Source organism: Heliconius melpomene, chromosome 15, assembly GCF_056956725.1.
Source record: "Heliconius melpomene rosina isolate 202511_hmr_F chromosome 15, ASM5695672v1, whole genome shotgun sequence".
Classification (NCBI taxonomy): Eukaryota; Metazoa; Arthropoda; class Insecta; order Lepidoptera; family Nymphalidae; genus Heliconius; species Heliconius melpomene.
Genome location: NC_140403.1, coordinates 1209674 through 1233622, shown reverse-complemented (window position 1 = coordinate 1233622; position 23949 = coordinate 1209674). Strand labels below are relative to the sequence as shown.

At 33.5% G+C, this 23949-nt stretch overlaps 1 protein-coding gene across 4 annotated transcripts in view; it reads right to left on the bottom strand.

Annotated features, from left to right (window-relative positions):
* Positions 1-23949, bottom strand: part of mwh (multiple wing hairs) — a 73924-nt gene that overhangs the window by 12164 nt on the left and 37811 nt on the right. For 3 of the 4 annotated variants that reach the window (XM_085197940.1, XM_085197939.1, XM_085197941.1), the window contains one exon: positions 2362-2425. In XM_085197940.1, the coding sequence (XP_085054066.1) occupies positions 2362-2425 (64 nt within the window). Of the gene's footprint in view, positions 1-2361; positions 2426-9752; positions 9806-23949 lie in introns of all 4 variants that reach the window. The other variant, XM_085197942.1, reaches the window with a different exon arrangement.

Sequence of the window (23949 nt, the reverse complement as noted above, 5' to 3'; positions counted from 1 at the left end):
TCTGGTCCAATACCCCTGCGATACGACTGGCAACAGTGTATTTTACATACTAGTAATAAAAATTCTATACAAAATGCTAATATCTTTTACATTTGTGTACTACTAAAATGGACTGCCGAGTTACGAGCCACGACGATCGTAAAGACCTCGGCTAGCGGTGCCTGTAATCATTATTTATGTTTATTATCCTTATTATCCTTTTGCTTTATATACATGGGTAAGTACATGAGGCAGTGGCCTGCCGACGGTTGTAGGTTCAATTCCCACTAGGGGGACATTATTTTTATTTTCTTCGCTGAGTTAAGAAAGGAAAGCGCAGCGTTGAGTTTCGCCATGTCTATTTTAGCCATGTTTCGCAATTATATTAATTGCGAAACATGGCAATGTCATAAAAGTAAGCCGGTACGTGGGGAACGGAGTGTGAAGTTAATAAATAAATATATTTAGGAGAGTTATTATATTAGGCTTAATTAATTGCTCCTTCTTAAATATCTTTTTTTATTATCTTCATGCTGTATCCCGCATAAAGCAAAGTAGACGGAGGGAATTTGGGAACCTAGTGTTAAGACAATCCGTTCCTCACTTTCCGCACGCACTTTCTGGAGGTATTGTATGTTGAGTAGCGGAACTCATCGCCCCGCTTATCAGAGGAAATGAAAATACGACCGGTCTCTATAATTTTCAATATTTTCCAATAGATCAGGCAGGCAAAATTTTACATAAAGAGTTATACAATATACATATATGAGGAAGTTTGTTATACTCGTATATAGTGAATTAGCTTTAATAAATCAATTATTTCTAACAAGATACCTTTTTAGACTCATTACCCGAGAACACAAGTTAATATCCGGTCTAAATATAAACCCATCGCTGTACTTTATTTTTTTTTTTCATAAAACCCTATGTAATATCTATTAAAATAACCTACTTTACTTTTCATAAGAAAATGAACTTTTACTTGCTTCACTCTCGTGGTCAAAAAGACACAAATAAGAGTTATAACACATTTTATTACAATCTAAAACAAAAAAAAATCGAACCAGTAGTTCCTGAGATAGGCGCGTTCAACCAAACAAACTCGTCAGCTTCATAATACCTAGAGACATACATGGTAATAAAAATGAGACATCGTTAAGCAAAAAGGTTAATTGATTCCGTACTATAATGTAAGGCAAAAAGTGTATGACAATATCTTTATTGTAATCGTCGGCGACATCATTACATGATATGGTGGATAGATATAGTAGGATCGACGAGTTGTGGCCGCCCCGCCGTATATCCCGATAATTAAGGTACTTTACAAATTATCGCAGGTCACGGACCCTTGCACTGAATGAGTATTTATATACATATAAACTCAAAGAGTCCTGACACTATGTTCTCCACTGTTTATTTTCTATCTGAATTCAAGACATTCTTAGTCAAGAGAGTCCGTCACTCAAAAGCGGAAGTAAACGCCGTGCTTTGTATGCTATGGCGGGGAAAAAGACACGAAAAAGACATTATTCTCCTGCTCCACGATGTGAAATATGCGTAGATGTGAAAAAAGAAGAATATTGAATACATATACGAGAATAATAACCAGAGAAATTGCCAATTTAAATATTTCCTTGTACAGCAAACTATAATCGATCGTGAGTGTATGTAGGTATGTGCTTCATAACACACGCTATAGTAGAAATTTTAGCATTAGAAATTATAATATCAAATAACATTACTTAAAACAGAGTCTGGTATGATGGAACTGTACTATCTAGCCTCGTGGAATGATTCGATTATTTTTTTTTTTATTTGCCTGCTTTGGTTGAAGAAACGCAGCGTTGAGTTCCACCACGCAACACGCAATATTTAAAAAATTGGGAGGAAAGTGGAGTATGGAGTGTCTTAACACTAAGTTTAGTTTAGTTAGAGTAGTTTCTGCTTAATGTTTAACAAATTATTAAAATGACTACTTATTTTAATAGGGTTATTGTAGTCCAGTTGTTTTATTAAATGAGGCGGTTACGGGTTTTAATATCATTTGGGCATATAAGACATATTTCATCTTTTATAGCAGAGAGACTGAGGCAAAACAAAACTATAATAATTAAATATAATATTTTTAAAAATTCAATGCTATTGATATAATTGTTCTGGACAGGTAAAGGGAACCTGGGAAGGAGCACGAACAGTGGTTATAGGGCTTAAAAGCTACACTTAAATCTCATAAACTGCTCCGAGGTCCTCACCCTCCAACAAGATGGGCACCATGACGAATCCATGGAATTCTAAGTAGCTTTTTCACTTTCTTCTCTAATTTTTCTCTGCTATATATGTATATCCGTGAAACAGCGTCAAGCTAAAAATAATAAAAATTACCTTAGAAACAGGTTCTTCACTCCATCCTCCACAGTTAGCCATTCCTTCGAGGATAGTCAGCTCACTGAAATAAAAACAAAATATGTTCAATGTTAAATCACTAAAATAAACGCTTATCGCTATATCATGCTAATGGAGAGGTAGGTAGTGTTAAGATACTCCATTTTCTAATTTCATCTAGTGTTCGTGTTCGTGGCGGAGCTCAGCGCTGTTATTTAACCACTACAGCGTGTAAATAGAGTGATAAATATATTACAGAATATAATTGCATAGGTAGGTCTAGGGTAAAATTTTTATGCGTACCGCGTCACTACAGCGTGGCTTCACGTTTTATTATATTTATAGTAGAGTATATTAAGCACGAAGTTTATAGTTAGCACTAGTAGCGGTACAACTGTATGATTCATTGAATATTTGCTTTAACTGACTACCAATAGCCTAACTATTTCAAGTATCTTCATCTTTTGGAAGATTAGGCATAGACTTCCGAATGTTTGTGGGGGGAAAACATAAAGCTGCCAGAAATATCATTAATTTAATTTCTATAGCAACGACCGAGACACTGGAATTATTTCAAAGAAAAATACTTATTAGAAAACATATATAAATTTGAATATAGCGGGATTTGAATCCGTGCCTCTTAGTCTAAGCTCTGACAAACTAAGCCATACGTTTTCATCGGACTAAGTCAAAATTTTTATATAGTTGTTACATTCGAATAAATGGTCTTGATAGACGGACAGATGGACAACAAAGTTGGGGTACGGAACCCTAAAAAGTACACTTCTATAATATAATATGATAACTAAAGATGTTCAATAGAATAATGTAAATACATTCTTGTACTGTTGTACCATTACATAAATTTCATGTTAAAGTCGTAAATATTGAGTTTCATATTCATAACTATTGAAACGTGCCTTATTTGAACTAACCGTGAAGTTAAAAGCTTCATGGGAGGCCAGACGGTTATACATATATATAGATTTGTATGTCGGTCTGTTTGTTACTAAATAGCTCGGGAAGTGCTTAACAGGTTTAGATAAAATTTGATGCAAAAAATAGCTTATAGACTTTGGAAAAAAAAATTCTTTCTGTATAAGTTATACAATGGAATATATATTTTTTGTTATTTACTTCTGTCTAAAATTTTCATTTATTTAAGGGATAATTGTTTAGATTGTGATATTAAACTTGCGTAATGCATTACTTAATCTATACTAGTATTATATATGCTGAGTTTGTTGGGTTTAATGCGCTAATATCAGAAAGTACTCTTTTTTGATTTGCTTGTGTTGGATAGTCCATTTATCGAGGTTAATACAGCCTATATCATGTAAATCGTATCGATGTAACACACTAAGTCAGTGTTCAAAGTTATTTCGGGCACTTAGAATGTGTCATTAACTTTTTTTTCGAAAAGGGGGGGCCAGCAACCGGCAGAATTCAGGTTGGAGTCGGTTCCAGTGAAGAAAAAAATAACATTGAGAGATGACTACTGCAGCGAAAGAAACAAAAAAATATTTTAAATTAACCATTTTAGCACCGCCTCCAAAAATAACGAATTTTATTTATAATTTTCACTTATTTTTTTTTAACTTTATAAAGAAAGTAAACTTTAAGATAATAAAAATATTATTTTAAATTTAAGCTTTTGTTTAAATTTGTGTATATAAACATAGTTTAAAATAGCTTTTATTATTATTTTTTAAATTTTCCATATACATAAATTGTATAACTCATACATTCATACATATCTATATGTATATATTCCAATATTTGTCTGATTCTATTAGAATTCCGTATAGTACCGTTACACAGACGTGACCTACCGCAGACTTTTGTAGTTTAATCTATACTCTATACATTCACTAGATAGCTCGTGTTATGTTATATTATATTAGTATTTAAATTGTATTTTTGAGTTTTATTTATATATTTCTTTTTGTGGGTTCGATTCCCGCTCGGAATATTTAATATTTTCATTTTCCTCCTCTTGGTAACGAGGCAAAGTGCGGCGTTGAATTCTACTACTCAAAACGCAATGCCTTAAGAATTAAGAAGAAAGTGGGGAACGAATGTGCCTAAAGGAGAACGGAGTGTCTGAACACTAGGTTCCCAGGTTCCTTCTTCTTACACTGCTATATGAGGGATACAACGTAAAGCTAAAAAAAAACCTTCTATTATTTTAGTTGAATTCATAATTTCTATAAGTAACAATAATAATATCAGTCTAAAAACAGCTTTACAATCCCAAGATAGCGTAGATGTCTTAATTTATTATTTACATTTGTCAGTCATTCAGTTGTGGTCAGATCGTGATCACGGATAATAGAAAATGGTCTAAATAAAAAATAAGATACTTACCCACCAATAATTGTTGTTTGTGACAATTTAATTTAATAAAGTAGAAGCTAGTCGTGGCGTAGCGGTAGAAAAGTACAACTGCAAGTGCGACAGATTATTGGTTCGATTCTCACTTGAAAAAATGAAATATTTAATATTTTCATTTCTTCGCCCTGATTCCGTCATTCAACATGCAATATCTCCAAAATTAAACGGAAAGTGAAGAACGTAAGTTAAGCGTATGGAAATGTTCATGAGAACGGAAGTCTTAACTCTAGGTTCCCGGGTTCCCTCAGCCTACCCTCCTATATGCGTGATACAGCGTGAAGCTATATAATAACAACGTCCAACTGTAAACGCCACGATTGTGGTTTTGATACCAAGTCGAGCGGGAAAGTAAATTATTTTCGTTTCCCCGCTCTGGCAAATCGAAGCCCAGCGTTAAGTTCCGCCACTCGTGTAATGTCCTAAATTTGGATGAAAAGCGGAGAACGCGGTGTCTTGACACTAGGTTTTTCCGATTACCCTACTAAGCCAAAGAAAGCGTGAAACTACCGTATTATGTATACCGTAATTTATTAAATAGTAACTACATATAAAGCAAGAAGACATCGTACATTAACAAGTTTCATACATCTAATTGTTTTAGTTCCGCCCAACCCCCGAGGCTGTCTGTCTGTGGGTACAGCTTATTTTAAAGGAATATTTTATTTGTGATTATTTTTTAGCTTAGGTGGGCAGAGGGAGCCTGGGACCCTAGTGTTAAGACACTCCATTCCCATTAAGACACTTCCGTTCCCCACTTTTTCTGCCAAATTCCGAAGGCATTGCGTTTTTGGTTTGGCGGGCCTCAACACCCCGCTTTGCCTCGCTACCAGAGCGAGAAAATGAAAATATTAAATATATATTTCACCGAATGGTAATCGAATCCACAACTTGTAGCGCTACACTTGCACGCTGTTCCTCTGCGGCACGGCTGGCCTCCGTTCTCCAGCTAACTTAACTAGAGGGATCAACGCCGCGTCTTGTCTGCTCAGAGCAGAAAAAGGTACCGTAACCCGCTTTCCGCTAACACTTACACCTTAACCCAACAACATGGCGAGTAATTTTCAAACTATCTATACCGTTGTCCCCGCTGGGCTACTGGCCGTACGTTCCAATCATAACCTATTACTGTTCATTCGATACATTTATTTCTACTATTGTATACAATTTATAACTATTTTCTAGTTATTGGGAAAAACGTTTTATGGCTTTCTTGTAATGTTGCCAGTTATTAGGAATTAATGTGCGTTCATTTGAGATCTTGTTTAGGTATTAAGGGTTGTAGACTTTAGCTTTTCCCCATAGGACAAACGGAAGGTTTTTGCCATTTTTATAGATTCTGGTCCGTATTTCCCTAGTTTACCCTTCGTTCCCGAGTCCGAATCTCACTTGTTTATAATTTACCACTTTTGTTTAATTTTACAGTTCTATCAGTATAACACATTCGCAGTCATAATTTTTGTATTTATTTTATATCTAATATCAGCATATTAATGAAGTATTCTAATAGCAAATAGCTCGGTCCTTTTACAAGACAAAGCGCGGGGTTGAGTTCGGTGGAAAGTGTAATAGAACTTAACACAAATTACCCTTTTCCTACCCCGCTGTGGACTAAAAAATACTATAAAATAAAAAATAAACATTACCCTAACTTATACGCGTATTATACATAGAATAACAAAAACTCAAAATCTAAACTCAACCACAATATAAGGAGAACTGGCCCCTAATAATGGTATATTAACTTTATAGCTTTCTCAGAACAATGTGATCGAATCGCCATATTATCGATAATTTTCTTATTAGCTACCGGCCTCTGGCAACCAATCATTTATAATGAATAATTGATAATTTCACGTGTAATACGTATAGCTAGCATACATGTCTCAGACGGCAAGTGCCTGCATGTAGTCGTGAAGGTGCGGGTTCGATTTCGATTTAAACGTGGCGATAAGGATATGAATAAAAAAATCTATATAAAGAATTGCATGTAACAATATTGCTACATAGTGTTTTATTGAATTAGCTGAAACTTTAGTTGTCAATGCTTGGATATTGTCTTTGAACTAATAATCTTATTTAGATCAAGACAGTAATTCAGATGAGAAAATAAATAATTGTGTAGTACAAGAGGCGAAACCGCGAACGGGTCGTCATTACGTGCTATAGTAAGTAATAAAATATTTAAAATCTTGTCAACAACATCTTTCGTTAAAAAAAATACAGGTGAAATAAGCTTGAAATCATTTAGGCTCTTTAGTTTATCTATTACAAACAAACTTACAAAACAATTTTTTATCCTAATTTTTAGATTACATTGCATAACTCTATTACACAAGCAAATAAATAACATTCTAATTTATAGGAAGATGTGTGAAATTAGAAAACTAGGATATACCCAATTTTTATCTCGATGTCTCGCTACAAAAGTTACTTCCGATTATTCACATTAGTATGTAAAATTTAGTCCAAAGCAATCGTTATTCAATCATAGCGCGAAGAAAAATGGTTCTTTTTTCTTCTTAATTTTAATATTTAGTACGTAGGGATAATATAGTGTAGAAATAGGACACTCAGTATTCCACATAATTCGTCCCCCGAGTGGGAATTGAACCTATTACACTGCCCCACGATGGCCTTGTATTATATAATTTAATTTGTAACTTGTACTTCTCGTTGACCTACAATCCTGAAATTGGTATTGGTACTCTCGATGGGTAAGTCAAAATTGACCAGTTTTTTATTTTTAATATTTTAGATATTTATTTAAATAGTATAATGAACAAAAATTGTCCAAAAATAAAAAAAAGATATTTTCTCTGTTTTTTTATTTTTATGTTCGGCAGATAGGAAGACACTATGTGCGCACATAATGTCTAGATACTAGGTTTAATTTCAGTATTGCGAAAAATAATTCGCTTCCCCGAATAGAGGTCGAATCTACAATCATCGCGCTTACTGACACATGCAGTGACGTCGATTTTAACAACTCCAAATGTCTTGAATGCAGAAAATGGGCACAAAGTGTTTTTACACTTGGTACCCTCTGCCTATATAGGTGGGGAAAAGCGCTACAAAAAATAAATAAATATTTAAATTATATTTATTTAAAAGAAAACATCCGTTAGAAAATGTAATTTTCTATAACTAACTGCCATTATATTTGACCGCAAACTTTATCGGTAATGAAAGCGTGTCAAAACATTAGTTTAATAAAAAAATAACTAAAATAAAAATAGATTAGAAAGAAAGTACCTATATTTTGTTATTTCATTTTTTTCTTATTTTTGTAAATATTTGTGGATCGATTTCGGTTAAAAGTTTCAAACTCAGAAACGTTAATTAACATTTAATGAATATTTTAAGCAACTTAAATCTACAACCTTGATAAAATAAATCGATGTACGTATGTATGTTTTTTTAATAATAGTGTTGCAGGAAGTAAATTATCGATATAATTCAAATATACATACAATATCTTATTAAAATTCATGACACGTTCATTCATCAATTTGGTATTCAAATATGTTTTGTGCAATATAATATGTGCATCTCGTGTTATTAGGTGTGGGAATTCGATGGTTCTGCACCGTGAGAATTAATGGCGGCCATTGTTTTAAAAATAGTGATGTCGTATATCGATAGTTTTATAAATCATGTTTTGTTAACGAAGTTTTCTTATCTTTGTACCTTTGATAAATATAACAGGTCGTTTTGGCGGAGTGGCACAGTGTCTGGCTGTAAACGCAATGGTTGTGGCTTCGGTTGGAGAAATGAACTATTATCGTTTCCTCACTCTGATCATAAGATAAAAAGCACAATCTTTATTTTTAAGAAATTTAATTAAATTTATTAAACCGCGATTTAAAACACGGCGCGTGTTTTTTCTTGGACGCTTCGTCCAAGTATTGTAAAAATATATATCTCAAATTCATCACAAACTAAAGAAGAGACGTCTAGACAAAATAAAATAATGTAAAAATATCATGTTTCAAATATACGGCGATAATTACGACGTTGTCTTCCGCCATTCACAATATCTCGAAAATTGGAAGGAAAGTGGGGAACGGAGTATCCTTACCCCCTCCCGTTATCCCACGGGTCTAACGTGAAGCTAAATATTTTTTTAAACAAAAAGAAACATCGATAACAGCGAATCTCTACAGTCGCATAAGATCAAGGACCCCGTATGGTACAATTACTCACGTACATTTATGATTGTTGCTACAAAAAAGTCTAATATATAATTATAGATAGATCAATCGTCGTTATATAATTAAAAAGTACATCACTATGATTTGCTTGGACAAAAAATGGGAAAAAAGTGTAACACGCGATGGATGTGAGTTCAAATTATTTTTACAGCTATTGAATACACGTTGTAACCCCCACCTACAAGGAGGAGCGAAGGCAATCTGAGAACTTAGTGTCACTACGAACTAGACACTCCGTTCCCCATTTTCCACCCAATTCTGGAGGCCTTGCTTGCTTGAGTAACGGAAATTAACACCGCGCTTTGTCTTTATTCTACTTACGAAATGAAAATATATTTAATTCCTCGCAACGACTTGGTTTAAGATAAAAATACAAATAAAAGATTAGTCGTGGTAATTATATATACTCGTAGGTATTCGTTCTCAATTTTCTCATAAGCTAAGTACTACAATCTCAGACTGCTACAAGCCACTACATTACGCCTATTATCACCTGAGTTCATCTGATGTTGGGCTCCTCAAAGTTTGCGTGTAAGATAGAAACACACTTGTAAAGATAAAAATAAATAAAATGTAATAAATTAATATTAAAATTTTGTTTATTTTAGTAAACAAGTTACGTTAAATAATTTACTTTTTCTTAACTTATACGAAGATAAATAAAAAATTCTCAAAGTGGGAATTTCATTTTTAATTTAATTTTAATAACATTGATTTATTTGAAATATGATCGTTCCATCGTTTTCTGCTACCCTATAAAAAAGTATACCTAACAATAAAACATACCCATAAAATTTTCTACGAATACTCCAAGTTTCCAACTCCAATTTTTTTCTTACCTGAAATCAAAAAAATACCGTTAGTTTTTTTTAGCTATCCGCGGGCTTGTTAAGTAGAGGAACTCTACCCCACACATTGTCTTGTTACCATAGCGAAATAATGTAAATATTACATAACTAGCGGACGCGCGCAGCTTCGCTAGCTTATTTAGGGGTGAATTCTAATAAACCATGACATATGTGTTCAATGAAATATTTTTAAGAGTCGAAATTTCAAATTTTATAAAAATCGGTGGCGATTTGAAGATTTTTCCATACAAACTTTCAGCCCCTTATTTGCACCTTTAGGGGTTAAATTCTAGAAAACCATGAAATATGTGTTCAATTAAATACTTTTAAGAGTCTGAATTTCAAATTTTATAAAAATTGGTGCCGATTTAATTTTTTTTCCATACAAACTTTGAACCCCTATTTCACCCCTTTAGGGTTTAAATTTTTCAAAATCCCTTCTTAGTGGATGTCCAGGTTACGAAAGTAAACATTTGTCCAAATTTCACGTTTCTACGCACAGCGGTTACGGCTGTGCGTGCGTCTTACCTCAGTCAGTGAGGGACAAGTCCTTTTATATATATAGATTAATTAACCCTCGTCGGAATCAAACCTACTACCGTCTCGTTTAGCAGCAGGCACACGCTGTGCCACTGCGCCACGGTGTTTCAATTTATATTAACGATACTTAAAATTCCACAACACGTCCCGCAGACTATTGCTAATGCGAGACAAAAAACAAAGATATTCTATAGCGTATGACCTTTCAAAGGTTACACATTCCTCACTTATGTACAAATGTACATATTAATTATAAATACATGAATTATATAAATTATATTAACATTTAAAAGAATTTTTTTTTATTTTAGTTATTTTTATAATGTTACTAGCGGCCCGCTTGTGGTTTCACCCGCGTGAACTATGTTATTATTAATTTCTGTCTCCATGGCTACGTCCTAGTGACGTCTATGCGAAATTTGAGACTCTTAGCATTTGTAGTAACGAAGTTTTATATAAACTTTCCACCCCAAAAACAACCCCTTAGAAGTCGAATATTGCAAATTCCCGTCTTAGCGAGCACCTACGTCCTAAAAGTAACTCATATGCAAAATTTGAGATTCCTAGCACATGTAGTTTCTGAGATTTCGTGATGAGTGAGTGACCTTTCGATTTTATATATATAGATTAAACATATTCATGTCAGGCTGTCACGAGTAAATTCACGTTTCACTTTTGACGTATTTGACCATAATTTCTGGATAGAAGGCAAAGGAACGGAGTGACTCATCACTATTAACCCTAAAACATGCTAAAGATGCATTTCAGATAGTTTGAGAAGCACAATCTAAAACCGGTTGAACACATTGTAGGCAATGGAGCGGCAAGTGTAAATATAACATTACTAGCGGACGCGCGCAGCTACGCTTGCTTATTTAGGGGTGAATTCTAATAAACCACGAAACATATGTTCAATTAAATATTAAATATTTAAGAGTCTAAATTTCTAATTTTATAATAATCAGTGGCGTTTTAAAGATATTTCCATACAAACTTTTAACCCCTTATTTGCACCCTTAGGGTGCAAATAAGGGGTAATTCTAAAAAACCATGAAACATGTGTTTAATTATATACGTTTAAGAGTCTGAATTTCAAATTTTATGAAAATTGATGACGATTTTAAAAAAACCTATACAAACTTTCAACCCCTTATTTGCACTCTTAGGGGAAGAATTCTAGAAAACGATGAAACACGTGTTCAATTAAATACTTTTAAAAAACTAAATTTCAAATTTTATAAAAATCGATGCCGATTTAAATTTTTTTACATACAAACTTTGAACCCCTATTTCACCCCTTTAGGGTTAAAGTTTTTCAAAATCCCTTCTTAGTGGATGTCCAGATTACGATAGTAAACTTTTGTCCAAATTTAACGTTTCTACCATCAGCGGTTACGGCTGTGCGTGCGTCTTACCTCAGTCAGTGAGGACAAGTCCTTTTATATATATAGATTACGGTCTAATTCCGATAACTATGGTAGAGACGTTCTTTATATTTCAAATTATATATATTTTTAAGCTTCCCGCTGTACCCCCCAACATGCTAAGCAGAAGGAACTGGGAACCTAGTGTGAGGACACTCCGTAACCATTAAGACACTTATATTCCCCACTTTCCGCCAAAATATGGTGGCATGGTGTGTTAAGTGGCGGAATTTAACGCCTCTAGATTGTTAAAGTCATGACTGTCGTTGTTGTTCCGCTATTTGTTTCAAATTAATATATTTTAATATTGATTTATTGTTTTTTTATTAGGTTCACACTGTATTTTACAAAAAGCAGGGTAGGCCTATGGAACCTAGTATCTTAAACACTCCATGTCATAAATTTTGCTAAACTTTGTAGACATTGTAGAGTGCAAAGCGAGAGAGGTTGATAACAATTGCTTACTGTTTCTAATTCACAGAAGCAACCTACACACCCATCAACTTCCGATCAAATTAAACGTAACTTAACTCCAACTCCAGTTATAGTGGTGCTACCACTTTAGGACTGATTCTTCCTTATATATCACCAATAAAAAGACATTTTCAAAGGAAACGATCTCATAATAAAGTTATATCATAATTAGACTGGACACGCGTATATGCAACTGGCTATTATGTAGATACGCATTAATTCCAGACATTATGCAATATTACCATCGATCTACTTGTATCCTGCGTTACATGTGCGGACTTGGTTTAAGTGTATGTTTGTTAAGAACTATAAATATCTAGTATTTCTCATAGCAGGGTGGATAGAGGGAACCTAATGTTAAAACTCTATGTTCCCCACTTTCTACTCAACCACATCCCCACTCAGCAGAATTATTATATATATTTAAATTATTTTGTGTTATTCTTTCTGTTCGACAAAGTAATATCTACAGAGTCCGGTGGAAAGTGGGAACGAAAGTATCTTAACACAAGGATGCCAGGTTCTCTCTACCTGCTTTGTGCGGAATACATCGTAAAACTTAAAAGAAAAACTCCTATCTATCTCTATAATCTATCTATAAGCCTCCCAATAAATGAAATCCTCCCAATAAAAATTATACATACTTGTAAATTTTCATGGCGTCAACTTAGAAACTCGATTTTTATTTACTCTTAGGGAACGTAGACTTGAATATTTAATATTAATTTCAGCTTCAAACGCCCACGCAATCTCTAGAAAGACAAAATGAACCTATAATAGTTCCTTTTTTCCCTTCGTACCCTAAAAATAAGTCTAAAGCAATTTACAACGATCTCACGCATATTACCTATAGAAGTAAATAAATTCTATTCTATTCAATTCATATTTCAACGTCAAAACAGCGATAACGTTTCGTATTAATTTACATACTGGAGATAGTGATCTTGACCACAGAGTTAATAATTAAACACTTGTTGAATAAACTATGCATTATAAACTGGGCATTATGAAGAATGTTCTTTCGTTGGGAATACTGTAATTATTTATTGCATTTAGCTTGAGAATAAATAAATTTCATCGTTTAGGATGTTTTTAATTAATATATATTTTAGCTGCTGTTGTGTCGACGGTTGCCAGTTCGATTTCTATCTAAGATATTTTTTTTTATTTTCTGTGGCTCTGTTAATAAGGTAAGGCGAGATTTTGAATTCTGATGGTCAACCCGCAATGTGTCGATAAATGGGGAATAGAATTTCTTGGAACTAGGTTCCCTCTACGTATCTAGCGAGAAATAAAAAAAGCAGGCGGTAGATTTTTTGGTATTATTCACTCATTTTAGAGGCATGTTTGGTTGTAGTGAAGCTAACAAAAAAAAAGTATTTTTAGACGAGAGAAAATTAAAATACGATAAGCGCGATCGTAAATTTATGCTTAAATATGTTTCATAATTTAATGTAGCAAGTTTTTTCATAAGAAGGTAGCAAAGATAAATAATTATATCATGTAATACAACGATATGAACAAGCTGGTTGCTCGCTATCCGATCACGCTGCGTTAGCTTTTCGCGTAATAATATAGCAGTTGTTAAAGAAGATTTTTTTTAATATAAATAGTATAGGAATCGTTTTCTTAGCCTACTGTATCCTACATGGCAGAGTAGGCAGAGGGAACCTAATGTAATGGCTCTATTTTCCCCACTTTCCCGTTCAATTCAGTTTTTTGGAGACTGGGTTTGGTCTTGTTAACAGAATGAGGTATTAAAATTCTCTCGATTGGCAAACGAACTTACAACCTTCGCGTACACTCAGATGCTGTGCCACTACGTCAATCGGCCTCTATAGAAATGATGATAAATATTGAAGTCAATTTCAATTTTAAACCCTTTATATAGGTACAGTCGGACGCAGCGCTACAGTAAATGTCTCAACACTAGGTTCCCTTCATCTACTCTTCTATGCGCAAAAAGCGTGAAAACTATAATTTTCTTTACAATTACAATTCTGGTTTAGAACGTTGACATTTGGCAGGTATTGGGAGTGTGTGTTACGGTGCATAGGAACGGAAAGAAACGGAATTCTAAAAAGTTTAAGTAAGTAGGCTATAACTAGTTTCATATAAAAAAATAAAAAATATTATTCAAAATACATGAAAAGTTATTGCCGTATAAGATAGAGGCCAATCTGTTCTGCATATATGTTTATATATACGGACATAGGTCCATTTTGATTTACATCTAAATGTTATTTACCGTAAAGTTGTTATATGGTGATTAGATACTAGCGAGGAGACGTGTATTTGAGAGGACGGGACGTCGTGGTATAAGCTGAGAAATGGATTATTCTAGGAATACACTCTGAGATATAATTTAAAGAACGAAAAATTAAGGGGATGAATCTATATAGATATAACATTATTTATTTGCACAATAGAAGCGTTTTAAAATTTGAGAAATAAAAATAGCTAATTAACTAACATTTTTGGACGTAAAAATTACACTCATTGAAAAAAAAAACAAATTAGAGGCAATATCTCGAGAATTTGGCGGAATGTGATTAGCAGAAACGGAGATAGTTAATAGTAACGGAATGACACTAGATTTCCAGGTTTCCTCTATATATCCTGCTATATGCTGGATACGAGTGAGTGTCAAGCAAAGAAATATTCATATTAAAATACGAGATATAAAAAGGTGCACAGCACAGCATCATCCACAGGAAACGAAATACCTTCTCGTGTAAACTCAAAACAAGTTGTCAGAACCTATACGTTATTTTATTTCTTTTATTTGCTAAGTTGTGACTTCTAAGAAATATGGCGAATGGTTTTCTTATGTTCATTTCCTTTTATATTAGTACTTTGTAAGGGATATGCGTCAGGATTTGTCGTGGGTAAGGGATTTAGGTATGTTTTTAGAGTCTTTCTTTGCCAAATTGTAAGAGTTTTAAGTGATAAATCACTTAGGTTTTTGTTGTTTATTTTTCTATTGATTATATTAAATGTTATGAAAAGCGTAAACGTTAATGGAAAGCTAAATTCAAACCAATTTTGTTTTATTTCTCCGCTATATGTCTTTGTAATAATTTAAAAGTGGAGAGAGGAGTGCCTTTCTACTAAGTTCCTTGTCTATTTTGTTATAGCTAGGAGATCCAAAAATATAAAAAAAACAATGAAGTTTTTGTCCGCTTTATAAGACATAAATTTCCTTTCTTATTGTTGTGTATTTTTAATAAACTAACTTACCTTAACGTAAAATTTAAACAATTTTATGCATAATCCCACAGAAATCACGATATTCATATAATATTAACACCAGGTTCTATTCCGCGTTGACGTTCTTGAAGATAGTGCCGTATTGTTCCTTCCGTTTTCAATGAAACGTACGTATGTATGTAGAAGTTAGAATGGTCGATAGTATGCGTCAAATATAGCTGATTGTGTATTTTGATATGGTAACATTTGTATGGGAGATTTATGTATGTACGAATATGTAGATACGAGTGGACGATGTGACTGTAAACGCTATAGGTTGTGTGTTCGATTTCCACTCGAGGATTTTTTTTTTCATTTTTATTTCCTTGGTCTGGTAAGACATGGCGCGGCGTTGAGTCCCGCTACGCAACACTCTCAACACCTAATGAATCCAGAATTCGGTGGTAAGTGAGAAACGGAAGTGTCTTAATGAAAACAGAGTGTCTTACATTTTTACTATATCCTATAAGTCAAGTTTTGAATGATTTAAGAATAACGTGTAGAATTTAAATTAAATTAAATTTAAATTAATTTTAAATTTACTATTTAAAATTAAACAAAAATATTTTATTCAAGAGCTTGTCTTTTTGCGATTACGCCAAGCATAGTGCAAATTTAAATTTATCAATTTTATAAGTTAAGTATGTTAAGTGTGTTATGTATGTATCAATTTTATAAGTTATAAGGTAAGTACGGAAGTACTAACTACTACGTTTTCTACCTACTGTGGAACTTTCAGTGAACGAGTCCGACTGACACTTGATCTCGTACTTCCCGTTGACTCACAATCTTGAAATTGGTGCAGAAGGTTTAGTGGGCGAGTCCGGCTTATACTTAACGTGTTTGTGATGATCTTTTTAAAATCTCATCTTTGACGAAGAATGATCAGAAAATTTATCAGACGCAATTAGTTTTCTTTATATACTTATTTATAACGTTAATCTGAAGAATCCTATACATTTCCTCAATATACCATTAAAAGTGCAATACCACTTTGTCAAGAGGTTAGCGAAAGTGGAAACCAATATAGAAATAAGACCATTTAGCTAATGATCTCTTAAGCCTAAGAAAACTAGTCTCGAGAAAATTTACAGGATGCCGCATTTAACTTGTCACGCTACCGTCCGCCGGGTTGTATGAGAAAATATTATTATAATGAAAAGTTGTATGTGGTTTTATTAAATAAGCCGTTAAGAATGGTCCCGTTTCTTTTGAAAGCACAAATAATGCAGTTTCTTTTCTTAGCAGAGGGAATATAGTGTAAAGATACTCCGTTTCCACTTTCTCCCAATTTTCTCGAGGCATTGCGTTACGTGTTTAGTGACGGAGCTGAACGCCGCGTTGTCATGTGTAAATTAATTAAGCCACCATTTTTATGATATACAAAATGTGGAAAACGATTGTGGAGGTTGTAATAATTTAGATCTGTTTAGATTATAGTAATTTAGATCGATCCTTCGAGTGCAACTTGAATTTACAACCATTGCGGTTATAGTCAATGCTGTAATGTGTTATGATGATCAGAATGAAGATGAAAAGAACTCCTAATTCCTCCTCTCCTTTTTTCAGTTCCACACTGTATTCTGCATATAGCAAGAAAGGAGTGGTGTTCAGACACTCCGTTTCCCACTTTCCACTCGATTTTCGAGACTGACGTATGTTTCCCAGTCAACAGAGCAAGGAAATATAAATTATAGTACAGTCCCCAAGTGGAAATCGAACTTACAACCTTAACTTAAACATCTAGATATATTATAAATATAAATAGTGTTTCCAGTAACTATGTTTTCTATAATAAAACATAAACTATTACCAATAAATCACAGTACGTACGCACATTACCTCCGCAGTATTTCAACGCCGTTATTTCTCACAAGTTGTTTCTACAGTCAACAAATGATGTTCGCTTTGGACTCGATCCTTTGGACGATCTGTTAGATTTATTGCTTTGCTTATTAATTTTGACAGTCTATGTTGTTATACTGATATATTTAATTAATAGTTCAAGCCGCACTTAGAGATTGATGTTAGTATTTAATTTACATTAAATTTACAATGTACTTATATATTTTGATATAAATTCTGCGTGGACCGCTTATATCAGCCATTTTTATGTTGTGGGTTCGATTTCCATTTGTAGGACTGAAATATTTACATTTCAACAGGAAAAAGTGTGGCGTTGAATGCATCCACTCAACACTAAATGTCTCGACAATTGAGTGAACAGCGGAGAACGAAGTGTTTCAATACTAAGTTTAAGTTAAGCTGTTTTTTAATAAATTTTAAAATAGATTACAAATATTATATTACATATATTATGTTAGACTATTATAAGCTGCTATAGAAATTTTCTCATGCAATTTATAATTTAGAACTTTCTTCAGGACTTCCATTTTCTATCGAACGAACTAGTTTTATATAATTATGCTATGATTAGGCCAAGATTATTGGACTTTTTGTCCATTCAGATTGGCCCTGGATTAGGATGATGTAGGGCGGAACCTATATTTATATGTAATTTACTTTCTTCTAAGTAGATGTGAAGTAAGTTATTAGTGGTTGTGGAAATTGAGAAACATTCGAATGAGATTCTCGATTGTGGCTTCAAAATTGTTTAGTAAAAAGTAGTAGTAACATGAAAATGCTTGAGGTCCACCACACCTCGATAGAGTATGAATGTGAACGCGTTGGTTGTGGGTTCGATTCCCGCTTTGGTGAATGGTTAATTTAAATCATTTTCATTTTTCCGCTCAAAAAAATAATAACCGCGAAACACAATCTTTCGAAAATTGGCGGAGAGTGACGAACGGAGTCCAACACTAGATTTTCTCTGCCTGCACTCTGCTGTAACAACTTTGTTCAACTATACAAAATCACCTAAATATAAATGTGCTCTAATAAAAAAATAGGGAATCAAACTCAAAACCATCACGACGTTTTCCCAATAAACATTGATCATACTTGACAAGTAAACTGGTTATAAAACAACAGATACTCAATTTTGTACAGTTATGACAAGTTCCAGCAAAAGTCTACTTTTTTGTTAAGTATAACAGTAAGTGGCTTATGTATTCGCAAATCTGAAGAAATGGTACTTTTTTTGACCGAGTTACCTTATACAGATGTATTCTGGTTATAAGAATTATCAGTGAGTGAGTGAGTTATTCGGACAGAGATCAGTTACCATTTTACTATATGTATACATATACATAGATAGATATTCGTTTATGTTAAATTTTAACTAATATATATTATATACAAACTCCTCACTCCACTTTGAAACGTCCAAAATCAAAGGTTTGTGAGTTCTGTGGTTAAAACAATTAAAAACGTAATCATTCCCCAGAACGAAATTGAATCCACAACCATTAGATTCACAGATGGCCACGATGGCCCAGTTATTAATATTACTGTATAATAGGCAGATCGATAGTAATTATCTGGTTAGAATTCCATCGATACGATGATAGAACGTTAATATGTTAACGTATAACAGATATAAAAACTTTAATGATCCAACTCCGAAGCTGTAGCTAAGTAGATCTTGGTATGACGTGATCCTCCTAAGGGTAATATTTATTTAAGAAATAAGGTTCTGTTGTTTTCCCTACGCCTTGATTGAGAGATTTTACCGCTGTCTGATGATTTTCATTCGTTTAAAGTCTCTAAATTATGTTTAAACAAACTTATTATACAAATGAAAATATTTTCCCGAATGCGATATAAGCTTAGGACTATTACTCAGCCAGGCATATTAGTGATCCTACTAGACTATAAGGCATAAAAGTATTTTTTTTAAACTACACATTTTTATTTATTAACTCTCATTGCAGGGTAGGAATAGCGAAGCGAGTGTCAAGATACTCTGTTCTACTTTTTTCACCCATATTCAAGATTATGAATTGAATAATACATCTTAACGTCACGCATTGCTTTCCCAGTGCGAGAATATGATTTATTTCCCCGAGCGGGAATCAAACCTGCAACCATCTCATTCACACTGCGCCACGAGAACCTACAAAATAAACTGTAAAACCAAAAAACAACGACTATAACTCAAACGGTACTTGACTCCAAGTAAAGTTAACATTAAAAAGAACTACCAGAAGTTTAAATAAGTCGAAAGAATTTAATGCATGCGTAAAATAGCTTGCCGTGGTGTTCCGTTACGTGTTTTTATAGCTTATATAGCTGTAATAGCATTTTAATGGGGGACCTTATATAGAGAGATGTTGTATTATAAAATACCTTGTCTCTTGTCAGATTACTGCAGGATATCTTGATTCTAGTTTTTTTTTAGTTACTGGAATTGGAAAAATAAAGTGATTTGGCTGAAAAAACTGTATTTTTTTCTGTAAACCGCAAAAAATGTAAAAAAAATCTAAAATATTATGTCTTATTATATATTTTTATTTAAAAATTTGCTTAGCATTATAATTTTTTTAGCAGCCAAAGAAAAAAATTTTCACACTAATTTAATTTGTGGTATTTTTTGTGTTTTAGTAGCGTATATGGCTGTAATAGTATTTTAATAGCAGGCCTTATATAGAGATGTTGTGTTATGAAATTGTTTGTCCTTGTATCTTGCCAGATTACTGTAGGATATCTTGATTCTAGTTTTTTAAATTAATGGATTTGATAAAGTAAAGTGATTTTTGTAAACTGCAAAAAAATCTTATTTTTTATTAAAAATTAACTTAACATTATAATTTTTTTAACAGTTGTTAACGTCGGCATCTATGTATATGTATAAATCTCCCATTTTTTTGTCGGTTACGTCGAGAACGAGACATGGCTCAACATTTAACTTGGCTTTTCACATTTATGTTTTTGATGGGATTATATTTATCAATTATATTATTAAAATTATAATAGTTTTACATATATTTCATATATAACTTATACAAACAATTTGTATTGTACATAAAAATGTCAAATCGACACGTTCCTCACTAACTTTAGTGTCAAGAAATTAATAAAATTAGCATTTCTATAGCATCACTTTCAGTGTGTTGGTATTTTTTAGTAATCAAGCCATAATAACTTATTAATAGGTAAACAAATTATTATGACTTGATTATTAAAACTTTTTCTACTTTTTTATGTGTTTGAGTTTTAAAGCAACATTCTATTTTCCCTTGTCACTAAGAATAAGATGATGAAGATCGAAGTTTTTTAACGGAATGTAACGGAAGGTTCTTTCTGCCTTCCATTTAACATCCGTTATAAACGGGAAATGGGATTATCTCTACTAATATTATGAAGCTAAAGAGTTTGTTTGGTTGTCGCGTTAATCTCAGGAACTACTATTTCGATTGAGAAATTATTTTTGTCTGCTACTTTACTTACATTATATTTAATATTTTCATTTCTTCGCTCTGGTGTAGAGGCAAAGCAGGGTGTTGAGTTTCGCCACTAAATAAACAATGCTTTTAGAATTTTGCGGAAAGTGTGGATCGGAGTGTTTTAGTACTAGGGTCCTTCTGCCTACCCTGCTACATGCGGGATACAGTGAGAAGCTGCTTAGCGAAAAAACAATTGGTAGTTATATCCATTAGACCACGGAGGTGAAGCCGTACGCGAGATCTAGTCTTTCATAATAGTCATCTATAAAGAATATTTCGACGAAAAAGTAATGATTTTAGAAAGTGTTCTGAATAATACGCATTCAATATGCGAAGAAGTTTCCGCTTTGCTTTGGAATCACGCGATTGAATATTATTAGAGACATATTTTTTTCCTGTTGGTATTTGTAAAATGGAGGCTGTCATGGCGCACTGGCAGCGTCCGCCTGTAAACGCGACGTTTGTGGGTTTGATTTAGTAACTTGTTTGGTAACAAGACAGAATACGGCGTTGAACATCGCCACTCAATATTTAATGTTTCGAAAATTGGGCGGAATGTAGAGAATGGAATATCTGTATACGGACTGTTTACTATTTCGGAACACCTCATGGACATATGGACTTGCACCTAGCCAGCCACCTTTATATTGTTTGATTTTTATATTTGAACTCAGGACTATTGGCACATGCCATGCATGTATGGCATCCATAGAGGCAATGATAACTATATTAATGAAGGAAAAGTATACTATTATATCATTATTAGCATATTTAAACTAATGAAATTATAAAAGAAAATTTTGAATGATAAATTCACACGTTTAAATGATTAATCGTTTACGTTTGATCATTATTAACGTGTTCGATGGTAGGTTATGTAATTAACATAAAATTACTTATAATATGTGACCGTTGCACAGATGAAATGTAGGTACACGCGATAGTTCCCGGTTCGATTCACGCTCAAGGGATATCTTCTCTATCTTCGGTAGGCATAAATAACCTAGTCAGAAATTCGGCAGAAAGTGGGGAACCAAAGTGTCCCAATGACGAATAGACTGTCTCGTGGAAATGAGATTCCCAGATTCCCTCTGCTAACCCTGCTATGTGCGGGATACGGTGTAAAGCTAAAAAAAAACAAGCAAATATCAACTTGGCTTAAAGTGAAAAACACAGACAAATGTCATTTTTCTTTTAAAAGAAGGTATTTCAAGCTAATTAACGATATCTACATATAAATCAATGAAGTTTAAAAATTTCAACTTCATTTATAATGTTCACTCATCCAACAGAAATGCCGGTGTGCTTTCCCCGCGCTGTCAAATCGTGAACGTCTTCATTACTATACAATAAATCATGAATTATCTAGATTACTATCTATTTGAAGTTGTCGTGGGTTTGATTATTACGTTCCTTTAGTATCAAAATATATACCGCTCGGAGGAAAGTAGGTAGAGGGAACCTAGTGTTAAGACGTTCCTATTAAGATACTTCCCCATTTTCCGCCGAATTCGCGCCGCTCTTTGCTTCGTTACCAGATCTGCAGTTGCTTTTTTAACATATTTTTTTTAAGTTTACGAGCAAAGTAAAATGCTATAGTTAAGCTAAGTTAAAAATATTTCGTAAATTGTTTCAATCTTTTCAAATCACTAATGAGTAATTTTGCAATTGAAGTTCTTCACCATGTTGGAACTTAAAAACGTTAATTTCTTCATTGTGTATACTGTATGTATGTTTGAAGTAAATTTCTTTGAAGTAATTGAATTTTTATGTTTCATAGAGGAAGTACCAAGAGTTGCTCGTGGGAAACGGCGGCCATTGTCATTCATCGCCGATTGTACTTTATGAGATTTTATGCCATTGTTTCAAGGAAAATTGGTCAAAATTAGTAATGAACAGACTTCACTGTAACGCAGTTGTGTAGGTATATTCGATGATAGCGGGTGCGGTTCCCCCCTTTTTCTTTTATTAGCTTTAAGGGAAATACCTGGTGTTAAGTACTGGAGTGAGGATTGGACCCACTATATTCAAAATATTTTTACAATTAAGAGCCTCGAAAATTCGGTGGAAAGTGGTGAACGGAGTGTTTTATCTTTTGGTTCCCTCCCCCTACCCTCTATAATATACTCATGCTATATGCGGGATTCAGCGTGAAGATGAAAAAAAAAATGTATGTACTGTTAACTGTAATGTTTAAAAATATAACTTATATCTATCTACATTTCACTACAATTAACGGGCGTTACGAAACACCGACTAAATTTAATCAGAATTATTTCACAAGCGGAATAGTAAATCATTTTAAAGTTATCGACCCACAAATCTTAATGCTTCTCGAGACATTGAAATAAAAACTTCATATATATAATTACAATTGTATGGAATAATGACCTTTATATTTATAAAAGTTAAAGAGAGTTTTTGTACCCATATATTTTAGTTAAATCATGCTGAATGTACCGTTCGTTTGTCGGTGCGAAACGTATTTGGGTTTGGGTGGCGTGAGGCTTTCGTAGCGCAGCGGTACAGCTTCTGAATGCAAGCGCGACGGTTGTCAGTTCGATTCCCACACAGAGGAATGAATTATTTTATTTCCTCGCTTCAGTGACTACCATTCATACACGCAATGACTGACATTGCCGTAGGGAACTTAGTGTCTTAACACTAGGTTCCCTCTGCCGACCCCATGTGCGGGATAGAAGACGATTTAAGAATAATTTAGTATCTATATAAGTATTTTAGTGAAATTATCTATATACGTCCGTTTATCTGTAAAAAACAAAGGATGTTATTTCTTTCATTCTTGGTTTTCTTTTTACTTCACATAAGATACTAGTATTAAGAAACCCCGTTCTCCATTTTTTGCTAAATTTCGAGACATCCCGAGTTGCATAGTGGAATTCAGCTCTACAATTAGTCTTATTGGTGCAAGGAGGAGAGAAATGAAAATATTTAAAATATAATAATTATTTTTTCAGCGTCACGCTTTATCCCGCACACAGGAAGAGGAATGTAGGAATCTAGTGTTAAGTCTTCTCCTTCAAGACACTTCTGTTCCCTACTTTGCACTGAATTCACACATTCCTAGACACGGCGTGATGAG